Source organism: Lineus longissimus, chromosome 1 (assembly GCF_910592395.1).
Source record: "Lineus longissimus chromosome 1, tnLinLong1.2, whole genome shotgun sequence".
In the NCBI taxonomy this organism is placed as follows: domain Eukaryota; kingdom Metazoa; phylum Nemertea; class Pilidiophora; order Heteronemertea; family Lineidae; genus Lineus; species Lineus longissimus.
Window position 1 is genome coordinate 12,181,426 of NC_088308.1, and position 19,529 is coordinate 12,200,954.

The following is a 19,529-nucleotide window of genomic DNA, read 5'->3' on the forward strand; positions in this document are numbered from 1 at the left end:
TCAACTCCAATGCAATGGCTCTTCACTATGCATCGCAACTTCGCCTATTCTGCTTAGATCGGGACTATGGTGACGTGTTAGAGAACATTCTGAAATCTGAGACCTCACTACAAGAACGCATTTTAGATTCGAAACGGAATGCTAAGCAGACAACATTGAACAGTTTCTTTCGGCATCAGTGCTTTAGACATAAACTTTGCAATCATCTACCGGTACAATATTTGTAGAGCCTCATAGCCTAGTGGTTAACACTGCTGGCTACCACGCAATAGGGCCCGGGTTCGATCCCGGGGAGAACCCAGGATTGTATTTCTGGATGAACCGGCGTGGCTTTCAAGGAACTAAAATTCCTGGCTCTTCACAATACGTACATTAACGTATGAAATACTCGAGGGTCTGTCGGATGAGACTAAAAGCCGTGGTCCCTTGTACCTGAGTGTCTATGCCAGGGCAAGTAAAAGATCCTACATAGGTGGACAGTAGCCTATAGTGGACTCCATACCTCCGGCAAAAATCCAATAGGGTTACGACGCCGGTAATGATATGATGATGATGAATATTGTTACATGATGTTGAATGACATTGAATTTATTTAGAGTGCCTAGGCCTATGCCTGGCTGGGCCTTAAAGTGCATGTGCTTAATTAAACTACAGAATGCAAAGCTATGTTATGACATTAATTGCAGTTTGAGTTGTTTGTCCCATTGTGCTAATAAAGTCTAGTGTAATTAATGTAACTAAGGCTCTACACTGTCCATGTAAAATAAACACGTACAATAATGTTTGAAATAAAACACGAATTGTTCCAATATATTAGTTTGTCATTTTTATTTCATTTTCTCTATAAAAACATTCCCTCCTGAATGGAAATGAGTTCAATACTTCAGTAAACCACTTCCCTCCTGAATGGAAATGAGTTCAATACTTCAGTACTCGAAGGACTCCACCTGTTGGTCGATTATGGCATAACCTCCCTAATATTATCAGTGCAGTGCCCTAGTAAGCGCGCAGCGCCTTAAGGTTGGGGGGAAACCCCCCAAACCCCCTGGTTGGGACCCTGCTATAGTTCCTTCCGCCAATTTTTTGTTTTGATAGACAGTTTTCTCCCTGTATCGCATTAGCAGTAACTCAACTCCATCGTCATAATAGCCGGCAAAGAAATGGAAAATGTCCCCCCCCCCCCCCCCGAAAGGTGTCCAGACTATCGTAGTCTGGGACTCTGGCAGATTCTAATGTAAAATGCAAGCTCTATTGAACTCGCGCAACTGTCGCCATGGAGAGCCCCTCCCCCCCCCAACCCCCGTCCTTCTGACATGTTTTAGCCAGTGCATTGGGGGGAGGGGGGAAGGCCCCTCAAACCCCTATTGGCCTCTCGATAAGTCCTTCCGAGCTGCTTACCCTGGGGCGCTCGAGTGGAACCCCCAAACCTTCATGATGGTGCAGTCCTTTGACACGTTTAACCCAGAGCGAGGAAGAGGTACTCCTTCGATGGTACCCTAACTGCAACCCTCAACCATCATTACCCTTCCTTTTCACTGGCATGATATTGGCAAGACTCCCAAGAGGTCGTACTGGTGGCTTCATTGAGACAATTGCTTGTGGTCGTACCTGGGCAACCAATTCAAGGGGTAAGGGATCTAGGGATCAGGTTTTTCCCCCACCAACATGTTGCTGAATGGTTAATGCATAAAAAATTGGTTGGAAAGGGTTTTTGCTGACCAAGAGACTTGAAGACACTTTACTCTTGAGGAACACCAGACTGATGAACAAAGAACTCGAGGAACATAGAACCCTCTTCATACCTGGGAGCATAAAAAGCCTGCTAGCGAATATTGATTATTCTTTAGAAAAAAAAAAGAAGATCTGCAAAACCAATGGTACCCTATAAAAACATACATTCCTCCTTGAGGTGTCTTCGGATCCCACCACGGCCCATGTGGAATTCGTTCAAAAGGTTTCTAAAATCTCAAAATAAAATTTTTTTTTCTCGAACGCCTGCCCGTCTTTTGCTTCATTATTTCGGGATTATATCCATTTTAAGCATCTTTTGGATACTGTTACCAAAGTATCAAAAATCAAAACACATATGTCGGGGGTTAAACCCCCAGAAATTGAAGTTTGATTAAAAAACAGTGAGAATAATCGTGTGGTTCTCTCTCGGAGCTCAGAATAGTCGAGTTGCTACATTCGCGCGTTTATCTCTTCTGGCGGCCATTTTAAGTCAAATTTAAGCCATTTGAAACGAATCCATGGACTTGAGAAACATTGTTTACATTGGATGACGTCGTATGCACGTTAACCATAGTAGCGCTTCGCAGAAAAGCCTTCGGCTTTTCTGCTGCGCGCTTATTAAGGACACCTCTCTATTAAGGACACCTGGGCCCAGTCCCATGGGTGTCCGCAATAGAGAGGCTGTACTGTATATTGTTTTTTTGTACAAAAATAGCTTCCAGCAGAACCGCAACTTCTCCAAACAGGATTAATAAAAACTCTTTGACCTGCAATAAACAATGCACTAGAACAGGGGGGGTAGGCCTGCCTGAAATTCGCAAGTCATGCCCAAAACTGCCTTCAAGCACTGATGAAAATTGTACAAATGGTGTCAAGTTGGCACATTATCCTCCTGACTAGGTAATAAATCCATGCCCAAGTTGTCCCTTTAAAAGTTATTAGCAAGGAAGCAGTTTTAAGCGGTTCGTAAACACAATATCTAAATAGACTAGAAAAAGTCTTGAGAAACACTTGACTCACTGGTGGGATACATGTTGTAGTCTTCACACATATTCTATCTTATAGACTAAGCAGTCTAGTCATCCCAGGCCACACTGCGGCTGTTTACCTGTGGCACATTCCCCTGATTTGTGGTGCTTGGGGAAAATTGTTCAACTTATGATCTTGAAACTTGCAGGAATAACACATTGGAATGAGATATAAAAAGTTATTTCATACATAACATAAATTGATAGTGTGTTAAATCCTTAGAAAATGCAGCAATAATCAGAAGTTTGAAACTGTAACCTGGTATGTTTATTGACTTGACCTAGGAAATAGAATAACAGATATTTCTGTCATCATATGAATTACAAAGTCTTTATGATTCCAAGCTAATGCCGAGATCAATGTTAAGATCAGTAAAAGAGAATTAGGTGAAGCGACTTCAGTATCCTGAAGAGATCAGGGGTTGCACCTAAAGCCCTGAGACATTTCCCTCTAATACTAGCTGAAGTAAATACGTACATCACCTTTAAGTCAGTATCCAAGATTTAACTGTTAACCTTGGTTTCAGCACCGTACTTCTAATGATTTGTATGAATGGGGGTGGCACTCAGAAATATAAGAATCGAAGTTGCAGTGCCCAACTATGAGAAGATTGTGCTTTCTTTTCGGTGAGCATGATGAAACAGCAGTAATGTGAGTTTGGATATTGTTGCTACAAAGTTTTTGCAATTACGAGATACAAATGCTAGCGACGCTCTGATTGGTTGCAATTATCTTAACCAATGGGGGTGAATGTCTCAGGGATTTGTATGCAGAGCCAGAGAAGTGAACATTAACCCCTGATTTCTTCAGTATGCTTCAGCAGTCAGGACTTTTCGCCCAATGGAGCGCAAATCGCCCGATTGGGAGTCGAGCCCAAAGGGGAGGTTAACAAGACTGATGATAGCTTGATCGGGCGTACATGTACTGACTACTGCCCTTCAAATCGCCCAATCGGGATGCGAAATTGGTGCATCCCGAGACGAGCGCCAGTGCTGCCATCTGTATGTATAGTTGTATCGGAGCACAGTTGCGATGCGTGCAACTGAACAACATCCATGAAAGGCCGGCTTTGTATGTTTGTGACCAGTATTTTTAGCTCAGCTGACAAAGTCAGCGGAGCTAGTCAAATAGCTATTCGATTGGTGTCCGTCCTTCCACCCATCCTGCCATCCTTCCATCATGCCATCTGTAGACAAAGTTGGGCATTTTGTAATCATACAACCGAGGCACTTCAAATCTAGTCTTGCTTATAAACACCGCAGAAAATGTTGCTTACGGAAAAAAATTTGGGCGATTCGACTCAAATTCAGCTCCCCAGGGGGCAAAATGCGTAAATGAAAAAACAATTTTTTGACGCTCTATTCAAGCAGATAAAAGCTTGAAATAAAGTTGAAAAGGTCTTCATGATACAGAAGTTTTGATATAAAATAGATTAGTGTCGATTTATATCACCAGTTGGCGGTAGTGAGCAAAACTGTTGTTTGACCCCGGATGACCCCGCTTTAAATTTCCCGCCGAGGTTACCTGGAGTACTATCGTCAAGAAAATGGCGGTGACATTTTTATTTCTACCGGAGCGATGATTTGTAAGTGACGAATTTTCTTTTTTAAGCCTTTACGGAAACGTATTTTGGTACGAAACTTCACACGTTTATAGAAAAGATCAACGAGAATGTGTTCAAATGCCCTCATAACGATGAGTTCAACAGAATTTGGTCAAAACAACCTTCGAATGGAGTCAACTTTCTTTGCGAAATTGAAGCGACGACCTCATTATTTATCGTAATTTATGCAGATCTGAGTCCAGCTGATGGGTGATGTTCTGATTTGTGTTCAAACTATTGGAAACTTCGGAAATTAGTTCTATTAGTTCTACTATTCTGCAGGAGTATATTATAGCCATTGATGTTGACAGCTAAAAGCACGAAAACTTTGTTCAGGTTTCTCGTCCAATCACGTGACCTCTCCAACACTCGATAATGCACTCTTTTCGTCCACGTTTTAGGCCAATCTTCGGCCTGAACATGAAATCTAATAAGCGCAGTACTTAAATCAGATGTTTCTCTCGCCTTGAAAACATTCCAGGGTAAAATCCATTGAGATTAGCCGAGTTAATCCACTTTTTCCGTGCCTAAAATCTCTGCCGCTGAATTCTATAAATAGAAACTATTAACATCGCGGCAGTGTGGTTCCCATTGTGCGCCCTCCCACTTCACACCATGTCAGGAACTTTCACGGAGAGAGAGGGCGTGCGGTAAGAAGAATGGCCAAAATGACGTCACGTTTTCCTGGCAATGTCTCTTGCCCGACCAGTCAAGCATTGGGAAAGCATCTTTACAGACAACGTTAGAACTAGAAAACGAATATGTTAATTTGCAAAATTAAATGCAGATTTCACCACTAACCAGCCAAATCGGAATACGACGGCGCAAAATGTTCTCGCTTTCCTCCTGCTAAAAAACCTTGTTCCCGCACTCCTATTTTAATTTATGCCAAGGAATATGATATGATCTGTTTTCACTTTTTTGTAATTAAATGGTATTCATATAATGAGATCAATAGTAGTGTCCGTGTCAGATCCCATCATGGAGGTATAAATAATTATTTATACCTCCATGATCACATCGTTCAACTAGTCTTCTCTCCCCAGGTGCCTCACACGGACCTTCACGTCCCCATACTCAAGACCAACTCTTACAATATCGCCCTCAAAACAACCCTGGAGTCATGAATTCACAGGTGCTCCTGTGAAATCTCAGTTCTAGTTTATTTATCAAACTTTATCGAGGGTTATCGAATCGAATGGATGTGTCGATCGTCGGGGCGGATTGATATGTGGTTAGGTTGTGCGTCCAAGGCGATTAGGTCATTCAGTTAGTTTGAGAAAGATCATGATCATGAAGATGCGTGTTGTGTTATCATGACTGGAAAATAAGTTGAAGTTATTATTAGTACTACGATTCTTACATGAGTAAAAAGTAGACGTTTTAAGCAACACAATAATGTTACTCCCATAAAAAAACTGTCAATTCTCCTTACCACTCACAGAAGCCAAGCCATTGCTGTTAAGTTATGCAGGGGCTTAATCAATTACTTGCACTCCATGTGGGGTGAATAACATTACCTTTTGAACGGCTGGCTGTAGGGGGATGATTGGAACAGCCGGGATACCTGCTGACCTGCTGAACCGAGGTTAATGTTATTTTCAATCCACGATTGCAGGTCACCTGATTTTCGAGATTTCGCGGGAAATGAAATTGTAAACAAACGCATGTGTGCAGTTCAAATGTAAACAAAAATGTATTTTTGGTACTTTTGGTTGCTGGACTTGGGTTTTCCCGCAGTTAGGAGCTGGATCAAATTGGTGGTCTATTGTGCTGTTTTAGTCAGAGGTAGCCCTTGATTATGAAGGGATTTTCAAATTAAGGTGACCATAGTCTTTTATGTGCTCAGCCATTACCAGCAATTCCCAACCTTTTAGCTGCGCATGCGCCAAACTCCCTTCCAGAGCCAAGCATGCGTTTTCTATAGCAGATCGAGGTGAGAGACATCTCACGGCTTTCTGTGTAACTAAAGCCTAGTTGCCGATAGCGTATGTGATTCTATGACTATCAAGGCATTTGCAGGCCAAATTTTGAGTTGATTGGTGAAAATTTTTCCATGTCCACCTATGGGTTGAAAATACCACGTGAATTGCAATTTTTCCTAATGTAAATTCTAAGAAAACATGAAAATTGGCCGACTTCTGTGGCCTTTTTGAATCACATAGAGTTTGCAAATTTAGTTTGCCGATAGCTCCTGCAGAAGGCAGCATCATACTGAGTATACTGAAACACATGCCATTGGGAAAATTGAAAATTTTTCCATGTCCACAGGGGGTCCAAATTGGCGTCCCAAGTGGATTTGAGGAGAGAATATATGTCCAAACATCAACATACATGAAAAGCTGGACCTCAAGTGATCTTTGAAGATATGAGAATGACTGCCCTTTGATAACTTCTTGCTTTATTTGTCCACTTTATGGCCTAAGATCCCTAGCTTTGGATGGTTCAATTAAGGACACTGGTGCTGGGAAGGGTCATGTCAGGGGAGGGGGGGGGGGGTAGGCGGGTGACCAAGCCCGAAATATTATATTGCATCCTTCTCTTCAGCATATTTGCCAAAGCTTTTGCTGTTGCATGGATTCCTCAGATGTTTGGGCTCTCTCAGCTCTGTCATTTGGTAACCTCTGTCTGGGTGTTGGCTAGGTAGATAGGATGGGGGGGGGGGTTCCTGACAGTGTTGACAAGGAGAAACTCGGAAAACCGTGATTCTAGACAAAACCCTGTTCTTTTGATGAGCTGGAACACTGTACATTCAAAATTGTGAACCCACAATGAAGGCATAAAACTGACACAAGGCATTGATTTCTTGTACTAAAAATATATTTTATTATTGATGAACGCTCTGATTGGCTAAATTGGGTCACGTGTCAAACTCGATCGTAGCGCCTGCATTTAGCAGCGGCATAATAAAGTTGGGGATTGCTGGTAATGCTCACCACAGCTTTTAATACTTGATGTATCTGAAGAGGTTCGCGGAACCTGACATGGCCTTACCAAGGAGCTGCTAACTTTGCCTTTTTGGCTGAGACATTGCTTCATGTAGGACTAGGAGGAGAACGCATTTTAAAGTTATAGTAGTGATAGTACAGTTGGTTCGAGCCATTTGGAAGCCGACATGTGAAGGCCTATCTGGGTTCTCCTTCTTCTCCGTATAAAAAGGGGCATATTGCTGACTAAGGAACAAGGCATATTGACATTGCCTCATCATCTCTATGGGACCAATTGATATACTTTTATATGCACGCATACATCGTGCCATTTCAGGGTCCGAGTCTGTGGACAATTGGTTTGATTAATATGTCTCTTCGATATTGCTCCTTTATTGCATTAGATTTTCATCGCAATTCGATCTATTCAAGATATAGCCAATTTGAACCTGTCTGCGCCAAGGATAGATTGGTTCCAGATCGACTCACTATGACTAGGAATACGCAGTAGAGCACAATGTCATGAAAAACGACCCTTTGTATTGTAAATTCCAATCACCTGCAGGACAGGTCAATTACTCTCAATAAAATTAATTCTGTTGACTCCTGTAATCTCTCCTTATTAAAAAAAAAAGAAAGTGGTGCTAGTCCCAAACTGGTAATTTCTATTTATTCTGACCTCTGTTAAATCATGATACCGCTCAATTACAGACAGCATTTTGTATCCTTGTGCTGTACAACCCAGCCTGAACATACCACAGTTGTCCATGGAGAAGTCTCATCCTCTCTGACACTTTTTTTCTGTAAAGCTACTGATACAACATACTGAACTAGGGATATCTTCCGTTGCCTCCTGTAATATTTACATACCATGGCTGATTAGTTCAATCATATTTCATCCACCTGGCAGCTCTGCATTGGAAATTTTAGTGGTATAACGTGTTCTCTTGACCTTCAAACAGTAGTATAAAGCCGATATTTACTACTTTATACCCTCAGTCCTATGTTATTAGGTCATCCAGCTGAGCGCCAGGCCCTTGGGCCTCTTGTTCAATTCTGTATTGCCGAGTCAAATAAACAAGACAACATCAACTGTACCCACAACCACACACATACATCATCATTTGCTGAGACTGAAGATTGGCCTAAAATCAATTGTTTAATTTTTCTGGAAGCAGTTGATTTATATAGAAACTTGACACTCTTCCCTTTGGTTTCTTGACCTTCTGAGCATGCCCGATTCCCGTATCAATGCGCAAATCTATTTTAAGATTTTGAACTTCCTGGTCTGGGCTGTTTTAGCTCCACTGGGTGAAAAGTCCTGACTGTTCAGTATTGACATTCAGGTCGTGGATGCAACTCTGCTTTCAGCATTCAATTCCTGATCTCGCGTCAGGGAAACAATCACCTCTTCAGTGTTTATCTACAAGTAATATTTTGATGTTTGTATTTTTCAGTTGTGTTCGTGGTGCTCCTACCCGGTCTTCGCCATCGTGGCATTATGCAGAGGTACACCAAGCAGCTGAAGGAATCCGTCAAAGGTCTCATCCAAAGCAAGAAGAAGAAGAACTGAATCGGCACGTTTCGGAATTGTGTGTTGTAAAGACTTTCGGTGCCGCCGAGTTTGCCTTGCTTGCTTGACACCTTTGCATTGCTGTCCGGCAATTTGTAAACATTGACTCATTAACATCAGGTGAATGAGTTATTGGCCATGCTGAATGTTGGTTGTATGTTATCTCACTTAATTATGCCGATTAACCTCTCTGTCTATGTTAATTGATGATATCCTGTGAATGTGTATTCTGGTACATAGCCCCTGCTCCACAAGTACAATATGTCAGCTCGCTGACTTTTTAGCTACATGAGACAAGACCACTAATGAACATTCATAGGTTGGAGGGTCGAGGCCTATCAATTAGACGAGTGCATGTTTTTTACTCTCAAGTACATATTTGGAGAGGTATTGAAAAAATATTTGCTGTGGCAAGTCTACAGATATAAATAAATTGTTTGGTAAAAAAATAATTTTGAATTTCGACAACCTGGCCATAGGGGGGGGGGGGGGGGGGGGGGTTCAAATTTGGAGTGAAAATGGCCGATATGGGTAAAAATGTCCACTTGTGTCAAACTTGTCAATTTTAAAAAAAAATTCCGTGGTCAATCACCAATTTAAATCGCACCAGTTACTCGCAAGACTAACCCGTATATCATATCCGAATTTCAGTTTCACTACTCGACGCATTCTTTGATGCGTCGCGGTCAAACATTGACAATTTAACTGCTAAAAGGCTTAAAAAATCAATTGTGGTCTTGTCTCACATTTCACGCATTGATCACTCTATCATTTGTTACCGGCTGGATGGCCGTAATCTAAACTAGGTTTGCCACGGGCAATTTATTTGAATAAATATCATAATTTGTGTTTTAGGAATTGATACCGAACTGGAGGTACTGTTTGTCTCACCAAAACCGCTCGGGTGGGGGTAAAATGTCGACCCGAGCCGAGGGTTTGGCCAACATTTCAGCTCCACCCGAGTGGTTTTGGTTGGACAATCAATACCACCAGTTCGGTGTCAATTTCTATTCTAAAATATCTCAAATTAAACATCAGAAAATGTAGTTTTAACAGCTTTTTACAGCTTTCACATTTTGCACCAACTCTAGCGGTTTACCGCTGAATTCAAAACGAGGCTTCGTTTGCGCATAGTGCATTTACACTGTAAAGTGTGGTTCCTTCTATATCCAGGTATTTCAAAATAGTCTATCATCAACCAGAGCACATTTACCTGACTATAAAAAGCTCAGAGAAAATGCATTGTAGGTTCAGTATTACTCGTTGATCATGAATATGTAACAACTATGGCTGTCCAATTAGTATTTACAGAGGTTCAAGGGAAAACTTCTAAAAATATAATGTCCTACACAAAATACTAAATAGTGACGTCACACATTAATCACAACATCACATGTTCTTCTATGTATTGATTTATTCTGATAAAGCTTGAAGTTTGCGATATGTTGCAGGGGTCGAAAAATCGGCTAGTCGGACACCCGGAACTAGCTACTTTTTTAACTCGGGCTAGCAGGGAGTGCAGAAAATCGTTGCGAACTAGCCGAATGCACTATGATAGATCATGTGTGTACATGGGGTATGTTTCACTGTTGGAATAACGCCTGATTGATAAATTAGCGGTCTTCGGGAATCTCCGTTGAATCACGTGGAATTGTCGTCTGCTGGCTTGGCTCGGGCTAGTAGCTTTTGCTTATGGGCTAGCGCAGTGTGATTGTAAGCTAGTCCTGGGCTAGTAGAGCAATTTTGGATTTTTTTTATCCCTGTGTAGTAGTAGTCAAATTCATAAATCTTTGCTGCTTGGTTGCGTAGCAAATAGCCTTATACAGTACAACCTCTCTACTGCGGACACCCATGGGACTGGGCCCAGGTGTCCGAAATAGAGAGGTGTTCGCAATAGAGAGGTTATGCCAAATCAGCCGATAGGTGGATTTTGAAGTTCCCGCCTTGCAGGTCTTGGTTTTTTTCTGTGTCGACATCTAGCGTAGAAACTTTAAACCTGTTGGCTGATCGGTATTTGCTTGTGATGTTGCATTGAATGACGTGAGCTACTTTGGAACTCAGAGAGTGAATAATCTCTTTAGTAAAAGGTGCCCCTTTTTAGCGAGCTGGCAGTTTATGCCAGCGTAGCTCATCATATACCGACTTTCCTTCTATAAAACCAGTTATTGCCAAACTACTTTTAGATATCCGTAAATTATTGATCGTTGTACACAGTACTAATGCATAGATGTACAGGGCGGATGAATACCTTGGTAAAGGGACCATCGCATCGAACAATGCAGCAAGTGCTGAAGTAATTATACAAGTGTATAAGTAGTTCCTGCACTAAAGGCTGGGTCCCGCGCCCTCTGTCGAGCTATTTGTAGTATGAAAGCACATGTTTGTAGTATGCGCATGCGCAGTAGTGGAAAAATGACTTAAACAAAACAAACAAATGGCCGCCAAATGGTCACTCGATTCAAGAGTTTGAAGGCGAATATTTACGATACGAAGCGTGTCAGTGTCTAGCCACTTCACATGACTTACCTATGTTATGGTAGCTTTCGTCAAAGTTACAGATAAGCCACTGGAAATTCGCAAAAAAGGGTTTTTTGACACCTTTTTGAATCGGTAATTTATGAAAATGTAAATCGCCAACGGCGTATTAATGTCACGTGATAGATTTTATGTTGAGATAGGGGTTCCCCAGCGATATGACATCACGAATCAGGTCATCTATTATAGACTGTTGTCAAGAGCTAATCGAGCTGGAGTTGTCATTGTAATATAATATACTCTATCTGGGGATTGTAAATGTGTATTGTGGATATGCTTCTTTACAATAGCCCTAATGTGACTTATCTATGTACAATGTATACACCTGTACCATTTAAGTACACTTGGTTGGTCAACTATAAACTCCTGCTTATATTAGCGCTGGAATGTATTGGGGACACTTGGTTTGGTTCGGGTACATTAATTACCACTGGAGTACTTCAGATAATATATCAGCCTGCACACTGCATTACTCCTAATACAACTCCACCATTAACCCAGCGAAGCTCCTAGGCCGACAGGCCTCTAGTATTGCAAAATCTCCTCGACATGTCATAATGTGTGAAAAAACACCATAATTTCTGTCCATCAGCCACCTTTGATTAATAATTAATTTTTTCTAATTTCTCTACTAACGCATATTCGCCGCAACACTGACAAAACCACGTGGATTTATGAGTGTCCGTTGACACAATAGGCCTATGTGATTAGTTGCAAAGATGAGTAAACAAATGCCGCGGCTTAATTAGGATACGAAAACACAATGCCATGGGGTAATTACGTTGATTAATTACGCAAATATCACACCTGTCGGGCCTACTTGACTCTCCAAGCGCATGTTTTTGCATTGTTTTTGCCTACTGTCCGTAATTGGGAGGGAATTGGACCAAAAATTGGCTATCGCCCTGTCCGCAATTCGGAGTAGAGAGGTGTCCGCCGTACAGAGGTTTTTGTTATTGGAAATGACTTAGAAAAAAATTGGGACTGGCCGGACGTGTCCGTAATGTAGAGGTGTCCGCCTGGCAGAGGCGTCCACTAAGGGAGGTTCTACTGTATTTCCATGTGATGCATTTGACCTCATGGTCATATATACTCCCTTTAAATGTATTCTATATAACCCATGAAGGATTTGGTTCTACTTTCTGTTAGTGTTCCATTTCAAACATACTAAGAATAAGCATGGCAGTGCATGAGGCAGTACTCGGGTAGCCAGTATCACATGTGAATTAAGGAATTGAACCCGAGGCGGAGGACCTTGGTTGAGTTACCAAGACACTCGAGGGTGGAGCTAAAATACAGTCCAAACCCGAGCCGACAGGCGAGGGTTTGGACGACATTTTAGCTCCACCCGAGAGTGTCTTGGTAACTCAACCAAGGTCCGAAGCCGAGGGTTCAATTTCTATTCTAAAATACCTCAAACTTAAAAAGATAGGCCACGAAATAACTTGAATATGTGCGAATTTGGCAAATTCCATCCATCGCCTGCCCGGAGCGCCGGTAGCGCCGTTGTTTACATTATGTTACGGCAGCGCGTATAGGAAGTCCGGATCGGCTCGCTCAAGTGACGCTAAAATCCGCGCAAATGGGCTATTTGGAGCGTTTTTCTCAGCAAATATGTGTAGTGCTCATTAAAAAACTTAGGGTGGTTGATGCTTCCTTGGCTGATTTGTGTTTGAAGCAGTGTTTTGAGAGCCTCAAACTTCTGAAGTGAGCTGTGTGCATGGTTCCACATTTTAGTGCAACCCGAGGGAACTTTGGTAGAGCATCTTGGTTGCGTGTCCAAAACACTCCACTCTCAGAACGAGGCTTATGCATTTTCCATTTAGAAGTTGACTTTACGGTACCAAGGTATTTTAGAATTCCTATCCTAGCCTCACCTGAATTGACTATATATGCTTGGTCTAGTTTCCACTGCCAAATCTCCCTTATTAATCATTCATTAAAAAATCTCCCTTATTAATCATTCAATGCTTCACAGAGTTATACTTCGAAGATGTGGTCAGGCAAAATGATAGGATGCCAAGTTTTGTTCACAAGTCATGTCCTACAGTACAGCTTCTGGGGTAGTTTTACCAGTCCTGCGGTAGATGCATGTAATGCTATAGCTGCGCTTACACCACGAAATATTGGTGGACCAATTGCACTTACACCACCACATTGCCGCGACAAATTGGTTCGGCAATCCATTGCCGACACAAATTGCCGAGCGAATTTGTCCCATCAAGCTTGATGGTCCCATCAAGCTTGATGGTCCAAATTCGCCCGGCTTGTTAAAAGCTCGGCTTTGTCGTGGTGTACGCGCAAATGGATCGGCAATTAGCTAGTTAGATGGTTCGGCTCCAGGCGGCGCTTTCGAAATGGCGCTTTCTGCCAAGGCTTTCCGCGTTCTGCTTATTGTTTGCGCGCCATCTGTAGCAGGATTTTATAACTAGCTGCAGCGCTGGTGTAAGCCCTTGGTGGAATTCGATGGTGCGGCATTGGTTCCCGAACCAAGATTGGTGGTCCATTTTCAGGTGGTGTAAGTGCGGCTTTTATCATTACTGTTGCAGTTTATTGTAGTGTATTAGGTGTGTGTCGTTCAGGTGCAGATACGGTAACAAATTAACGTGCCAATATGTGCCAATATTTTAATCTTGATAAAATACACAAACCTTGGTAGTCAAGATGAATTTGACTTGAAATATGGTTTGTAAGATTTTTCTGTTACAAATGTTGTTTCCTTTTGAGGTCTGGTCTGTCCTGAGAGCAGTATTTTTGTGACTAGCCCAATAGCCATTGGCAGCTACTTGGAATATCTTTTGTGCCATACTTTTAAACCGTTTTATAAACAAAGTCACATCTTCTCCGTATGTTTTAAAGTTCTTTTTCTCAATTTTTGTGGTTGGTGAATCTCTTTCATTGATGGACAGAGCTAACTTGTAAAAATGTTAAGGAGACTCAACTTAAGATTTTTGATCACCGCATTTCTTGCTTATCTTCAAAAAAATTGACCCTGATTGGTTTGATTTTAGATGAGTGTGTGGTGTGCTTATTAACTTTATTTGCCTTTGTCTTTATGGGGGCATCCTCCCTTCTTACTGACTCCTTGATCAGCCTTTGTGCAGCATCCAACCAAAGGGTGAGATATCCTAAGCTGGCCGTAACATCACAAATCAGCAATTTGGGGCAGGTTTCTTTCGATCAAATTTATAGCGATGTTCATCAGCATCATGTATATTGTCTTAGTGTTGATATGTTGTTGTATTGGTGCTTTGGTTTTTGTCACTATCACTGAAAGGATCGTGACAGCTTTTTTCCTCTCAAGAAATGTATATTTGAATCCAACCAGTTGGTTGTCTTTGTCTACAAGAGCCAGTTTCTGTTATAAATGTATTTCGATATGTTATTAATTTGATAATTTGTGATAATATTGGTGAATTTTGATCTCATTTTGATTTTAAAAATTCTACAAAAAGCCAAAATGATCAAATTATATAACATGTCAATGTCGGGCTATTTTGTTCCAAGTCATCACATGTTGTTTTGAAACCTAAATGTAATACATCATCCTGACATAACCAGTGATTTTCAATATACTCGATATTTCAAACCCCCAAAGCCCCAATCAGAGCGTCGCTCTGTATTAAAAGCGGATTTCGCACAAGCCTTATGCAAAATGACCTTCCCGGACCCAAAAAATCATTATCAAAGTGATCTATGACTTACCGTCATTAAGTCATACGTGAGTTTCTGAGTGGAAGCCTATTGTCAATATAATGTTCATCCTTAGAGTAATTGATCTGCGCAAGACTTTTGAACAGGAAATAATAAGTAGGTATATTTTTACCGCCGGGGAAAAGTAAATAGTAGGCTGATTCGTTAGCTGTGCAAATCCACTTTTAAGCTTGAGTTATCGAAGGCTCTTTGTTGAATTGCGCATTCCCGCTACAAGTTTGTTTCATTTCGGAATAAATACACAAAAACACTTCAACAGAATGTTTAACACCATAAAATCGATGTAGATCAAAATCAAATCAAAACGTTAGGAACTTCTCAGATTTTATTAAGAACGTTTTTTATTGTAAAGTAATCAGAACAGCCCCCTTTCCCAGCGGATTGTACTGGTTTTTCTCAGGTTTTGTATATGATGTCGGAGTATCAAAAACCTGATCTTTGGATGGTATTACATGTATTTTAGCTTCTTGGCCTCGAGTATTGAATTGAATGTGAATAGAAATTATTTGAGCTGTATTATGTAATTTATTCTCAGGTTGATCTAAGACTTTAAGTTATGTTTAATACAAACACAGTCTAAAGAAAAGAGAAGATCCCTATTATTTAGATGTAGATGCATGCCGATCCACCGTCGTCGTGTGTATATCCATCCTTCATCGCCGATAACTCCCCCCTGATCGGCCGTCAGAAGGGCTGCTTTATCGGTAGTCTCCTGCATTCCCTTCCTTTCCCACATGTCCATGTCGCGACAACACTAACAATAACATTACACTCACTCGTGGTTGTCGCACGAGACGTGCACTGAAAGCCATCATAATTGAAGACCAGGTGTTCAATGAGTAAACAGTTCCAGGGATGCTGCCCTGACCCAAATGCACAGTGCATGTTGTATAGAAGAAGGGTAACTTGATCCTGAGGTTGGCACTATCAATTCAGGCCGTCATTCAATTACTTTGTGTCGAGCAATTTGATTGGCCACCCGTTTATAATGGTGCTTCCAACAGATTACCTGGCGGGAGTTATCGGGAGTGAAAGGAGGAGACTTTAGGACTGATTTTCACCGACGATAAGTCGGCACGATGTAGGTGTTGTCCTGGTAAGAAATTGTATTTAAGTATTAATAAATCATTCAAAAATAATGTGTTTGTAAAAATCATCCGTCAACCCCAGGAAGGTTGTTTATGATGGAAAGGATTAATTTTAATAGTCTAACATTTTAATGTTATTTTAAACTACTAACTGAATGTGCAATACTTTCAACAGCCTGCTTTTAAATAGTGGATGTGTTAAACCTCTTTGGGGAAGGAGACTAAATTTACTAAGCAATGTATAGTTAAGCCTTTGATTTACTGACAAGCTATATAAAAATATGTTAGCTGATTTTGACAGTAAATCAGAGTTCAACTTAACTTCAGGCCATTAGAAGAGCCTTGCGAAGTTCTCTTAAAGCAGATCTTCTATTATAAGTAGATTTTCCCCCTCTGCCATTACCAGCTATTGCAGGCCTGGCCAATTAAGCCACTGAGCACACATGCTAAATTGGTCCTGGCAGCTAGGCCTGATAGAAAATGCATAGGAAATATCAATAAAGTTGGCTTTTCGGCCAGTGTGTTAAAATAATCCTGGCTCCTGACTTCTGACACAATTATATATATATCAAGGTATTTGCAGGCAAAAATGGAGCGATTTGGATTGAAATTTGATGTGTCCATCTGTAGGTTGAAAATGTTGGTAAATTTGTGATGCTTAGCTCATAGCCTGTAGGGTAAATTCTTGAGAAATTGAGATTTGGGGGCTTTTCTAGCTCACTAGCCCTGAAACTACTCATTTAATATGAATTCTCGACTTCAGACCTGGGCGATAGTACTCTTGGCATTATATTCCCAAGATTTCAGTGCAGATCCCATCTCAAACAATAGCAATTTTTGAGCTACCCTCTATTGAAAATGGAGTGTGCTAGGCCTGCCATTGCTAGTAATGGCAGCCTGGGCATTTCCCCGGGGGTCACACCCACAGATAGGGGTATGCATATCTGTGTCCCGGAAAAAGCCAGCAAATGGTGGTTATTTCTATCAAAGCAAACCAACCTGCCTCATTCATCTTTACTTAAAACACCATAGTGGCACCCAGGAAAAGCGGGGAAGCCCCAATTTTGAAACAAGACCTACACCGCTGACTTGCAAATTGCAAATTGTACTTGCACTGTCAACGGGCAGATTAATACATCTCGCCCCACTGAAAGGGATGTTGATTGATGCTGCTCACTGCATGCGCCTGCCTGCCGTTTGAGGCTTTAAAAAATTTCCACGGACACGGATGTGCATACCCCTTCTTCGGGAGTGACCCCTCTGCCCTTGGGGGTCATTTCGCAGGGTGCTAAACCCAGCAAAAAAAGATGTTTTGAAAATGCAGATTTGATGTCTCAAGTGCATTGAGCATTTGTACATGACAACTATTGGTGATTGATTATATTCACTGTGGTTTGATAGCTTTCATGTATTGTTGGAATGTGTTTTGTTTATTCTAGAAAAGGCTGCCAGTCGTATTCTTTTGAAGCACTTTAATTTATAATTTTTGTATATATGAGGTGAATAGTGTACATATATCATTGCATTGCATTTTTGTGTGACTTATGTATCTCTTCCATCATGGTCCCCTTCTGAATGTTAAAGTGGGAATGAGTTGGAAATTTGCTCTCGTCGTTCTTTGACACTACTGAGTGCTTGGTTAAAAAGTTTTTAAAAAAAGCAATATATATCTTTTAGGTCAGGATTCAGGATAAAATTAATATATGTATGCATGTCAAGGTCAATCTGATAATTTTCTAATTGTCGAAGGAATGGCTGGCGTTTCCGTGATAATTCCATCCAAATTATAAAAGATTATCAAAATCCCCTTTAAGGTTTTAAACTGGCTCTGTGATGAAGCCAGTTGAGTTTTTGTGGGATGGTTGGAAGAAATATACAATTCACTCATGCCTTTCAGCTGAAAAGCTTTATGTATCCATATCTTGCATTTAGTCTGTTAGTTGTGATGTAGATTTAGGGAAGCCATGTGAATAAATAATGAGTGTTCTACTCAAGTAATTTTAAGTATTTTGTAAATAATTTATTTTAAAGTCTTTTTTACTTCCTGGTTACTCATGAATTTTGTGGCCATTAACTGAATCAACAAATTTATGGCATTTCCCAGCTCCGAGGGATTTCATTTCTTGATGACTGGTGATGTTTCTAGCTCTCATGGAGAACAGAAAACAAACACACCTGTGTGTTACTAAAAAAAACTGTATCCTGTCCTTGAAACAGTTAAAATTGTATGGCATGTTTCAATACAAAATGACAGCTTTGCATTTTCTACTACACGAATGATGCTTATATATATGTCACATAGGTGTTGCAATGTCACGTCTGACATCAAGTGACAACATTTTCTGACTGACAACACTGGGAATGTTGTGGTTTGAAACTCCTGTGTTATTTTGTCTTATTTGTGCGAGAAAATTGAGCTTTCTCCTCGGTTTGTAGACCAAAATGATGGAGGTTTATCTCGAGCATTACTGTCTGTTTAGCAGTTAAAAAGTCCCTGCATGGTTTGATCCTCGCTCAACAAGGGTCTCTTTGCCTGACTTCACCTGGAAATGTCGGAAATTGGTACCATTGATTAAGCAGCTCATCTTGAGCTATAACATATTGTATTCCAATCTATTCTTCTCATCTTGACCCTCAATGTATTGACATTGCTAAGCTTTACAGACAACGCACTTCTAATACCTTGACGAAAAAGTACAGCATACATTTGTATGCAAACTATATCAAGCTGAAGCTGATCGGCTATTACTCACTCACACACATCGCTGTACACACAATGGTAACAAGTTAGTGTGAGGCCACTGACCATCGCTATTGCTCGATCAGCAGTCTGATATCTCAACAAGTGTAGCATTTTTGTGTCTCATTCAAAAAACGCAATATGCTTTGCGTTGAAACGTATGCAGTGTGTAGAGAAGATTAAAAAGGGCAAACCCTGTGAAGTTATTTTGAAATCCAGCGCAGTGGCTATGGAAAGTGAGGTCTGTGCGATCAAAGAACGGGTTCACCATATGCTGCTATATTTACCGCATGGAGATAGTGTACATTGCATTTGGCAGAATCAGCTCAAATTTGGGCAAGGTGCACCGTAAAGTGAAGTGCGTGCACAATAAACAGAAAAATGACGCGCATTTCTTCAGTGGTATGGGTGGAGGAAACGGAGGCAATACTGCTGGAAGTTCAGTTTATTGAATTCTCTCTTTCTTTCTATGACTACCTGACGACAACCGATCTACCAACTTTATGTGTTAACTCACGAAAGAGACGAGTCGGCATTCCCTGCCACGTGGCACCTGTTGCCTGACCTCCCGCATATAATCCGATCGAGT

At 41.1% G+C, this 19,529-nt stretch overlaps 1 protein-coding gene across 2 annotated transcripts in view; it reads left to right on the forward strand.

Annotated features, from left to right (window-relative positions):
* Nucleotides 1-19,529, forward strand: part of LOC135488395 (ADP-ribosylation factor-like protein 6-interacting protein 1) — a 79,984-nt gene that overhangs the window by 39,585 nt on the left and 20,870 nt on the right. Inside the window, exon 6 of one of the 2 annotated variants that reach the window (XM_064772995.1) lies at nt 8,748-9,332. The exons of the other annotated variant lie outside the window; for it this stretch is intronic. Within the exon in view, the coding sequence (XP_064629065.1) occupies nt 8,748-8,863 (116 nt within the window). The 3' untranslated portion in view covers nt 8,864-9,332. Of the gene's footprint in view, nt 1-8,747; nt 9,333-19,529 lie in introns of those variants that run through there. 2 annotated transcript variants of the gene reach the window in all.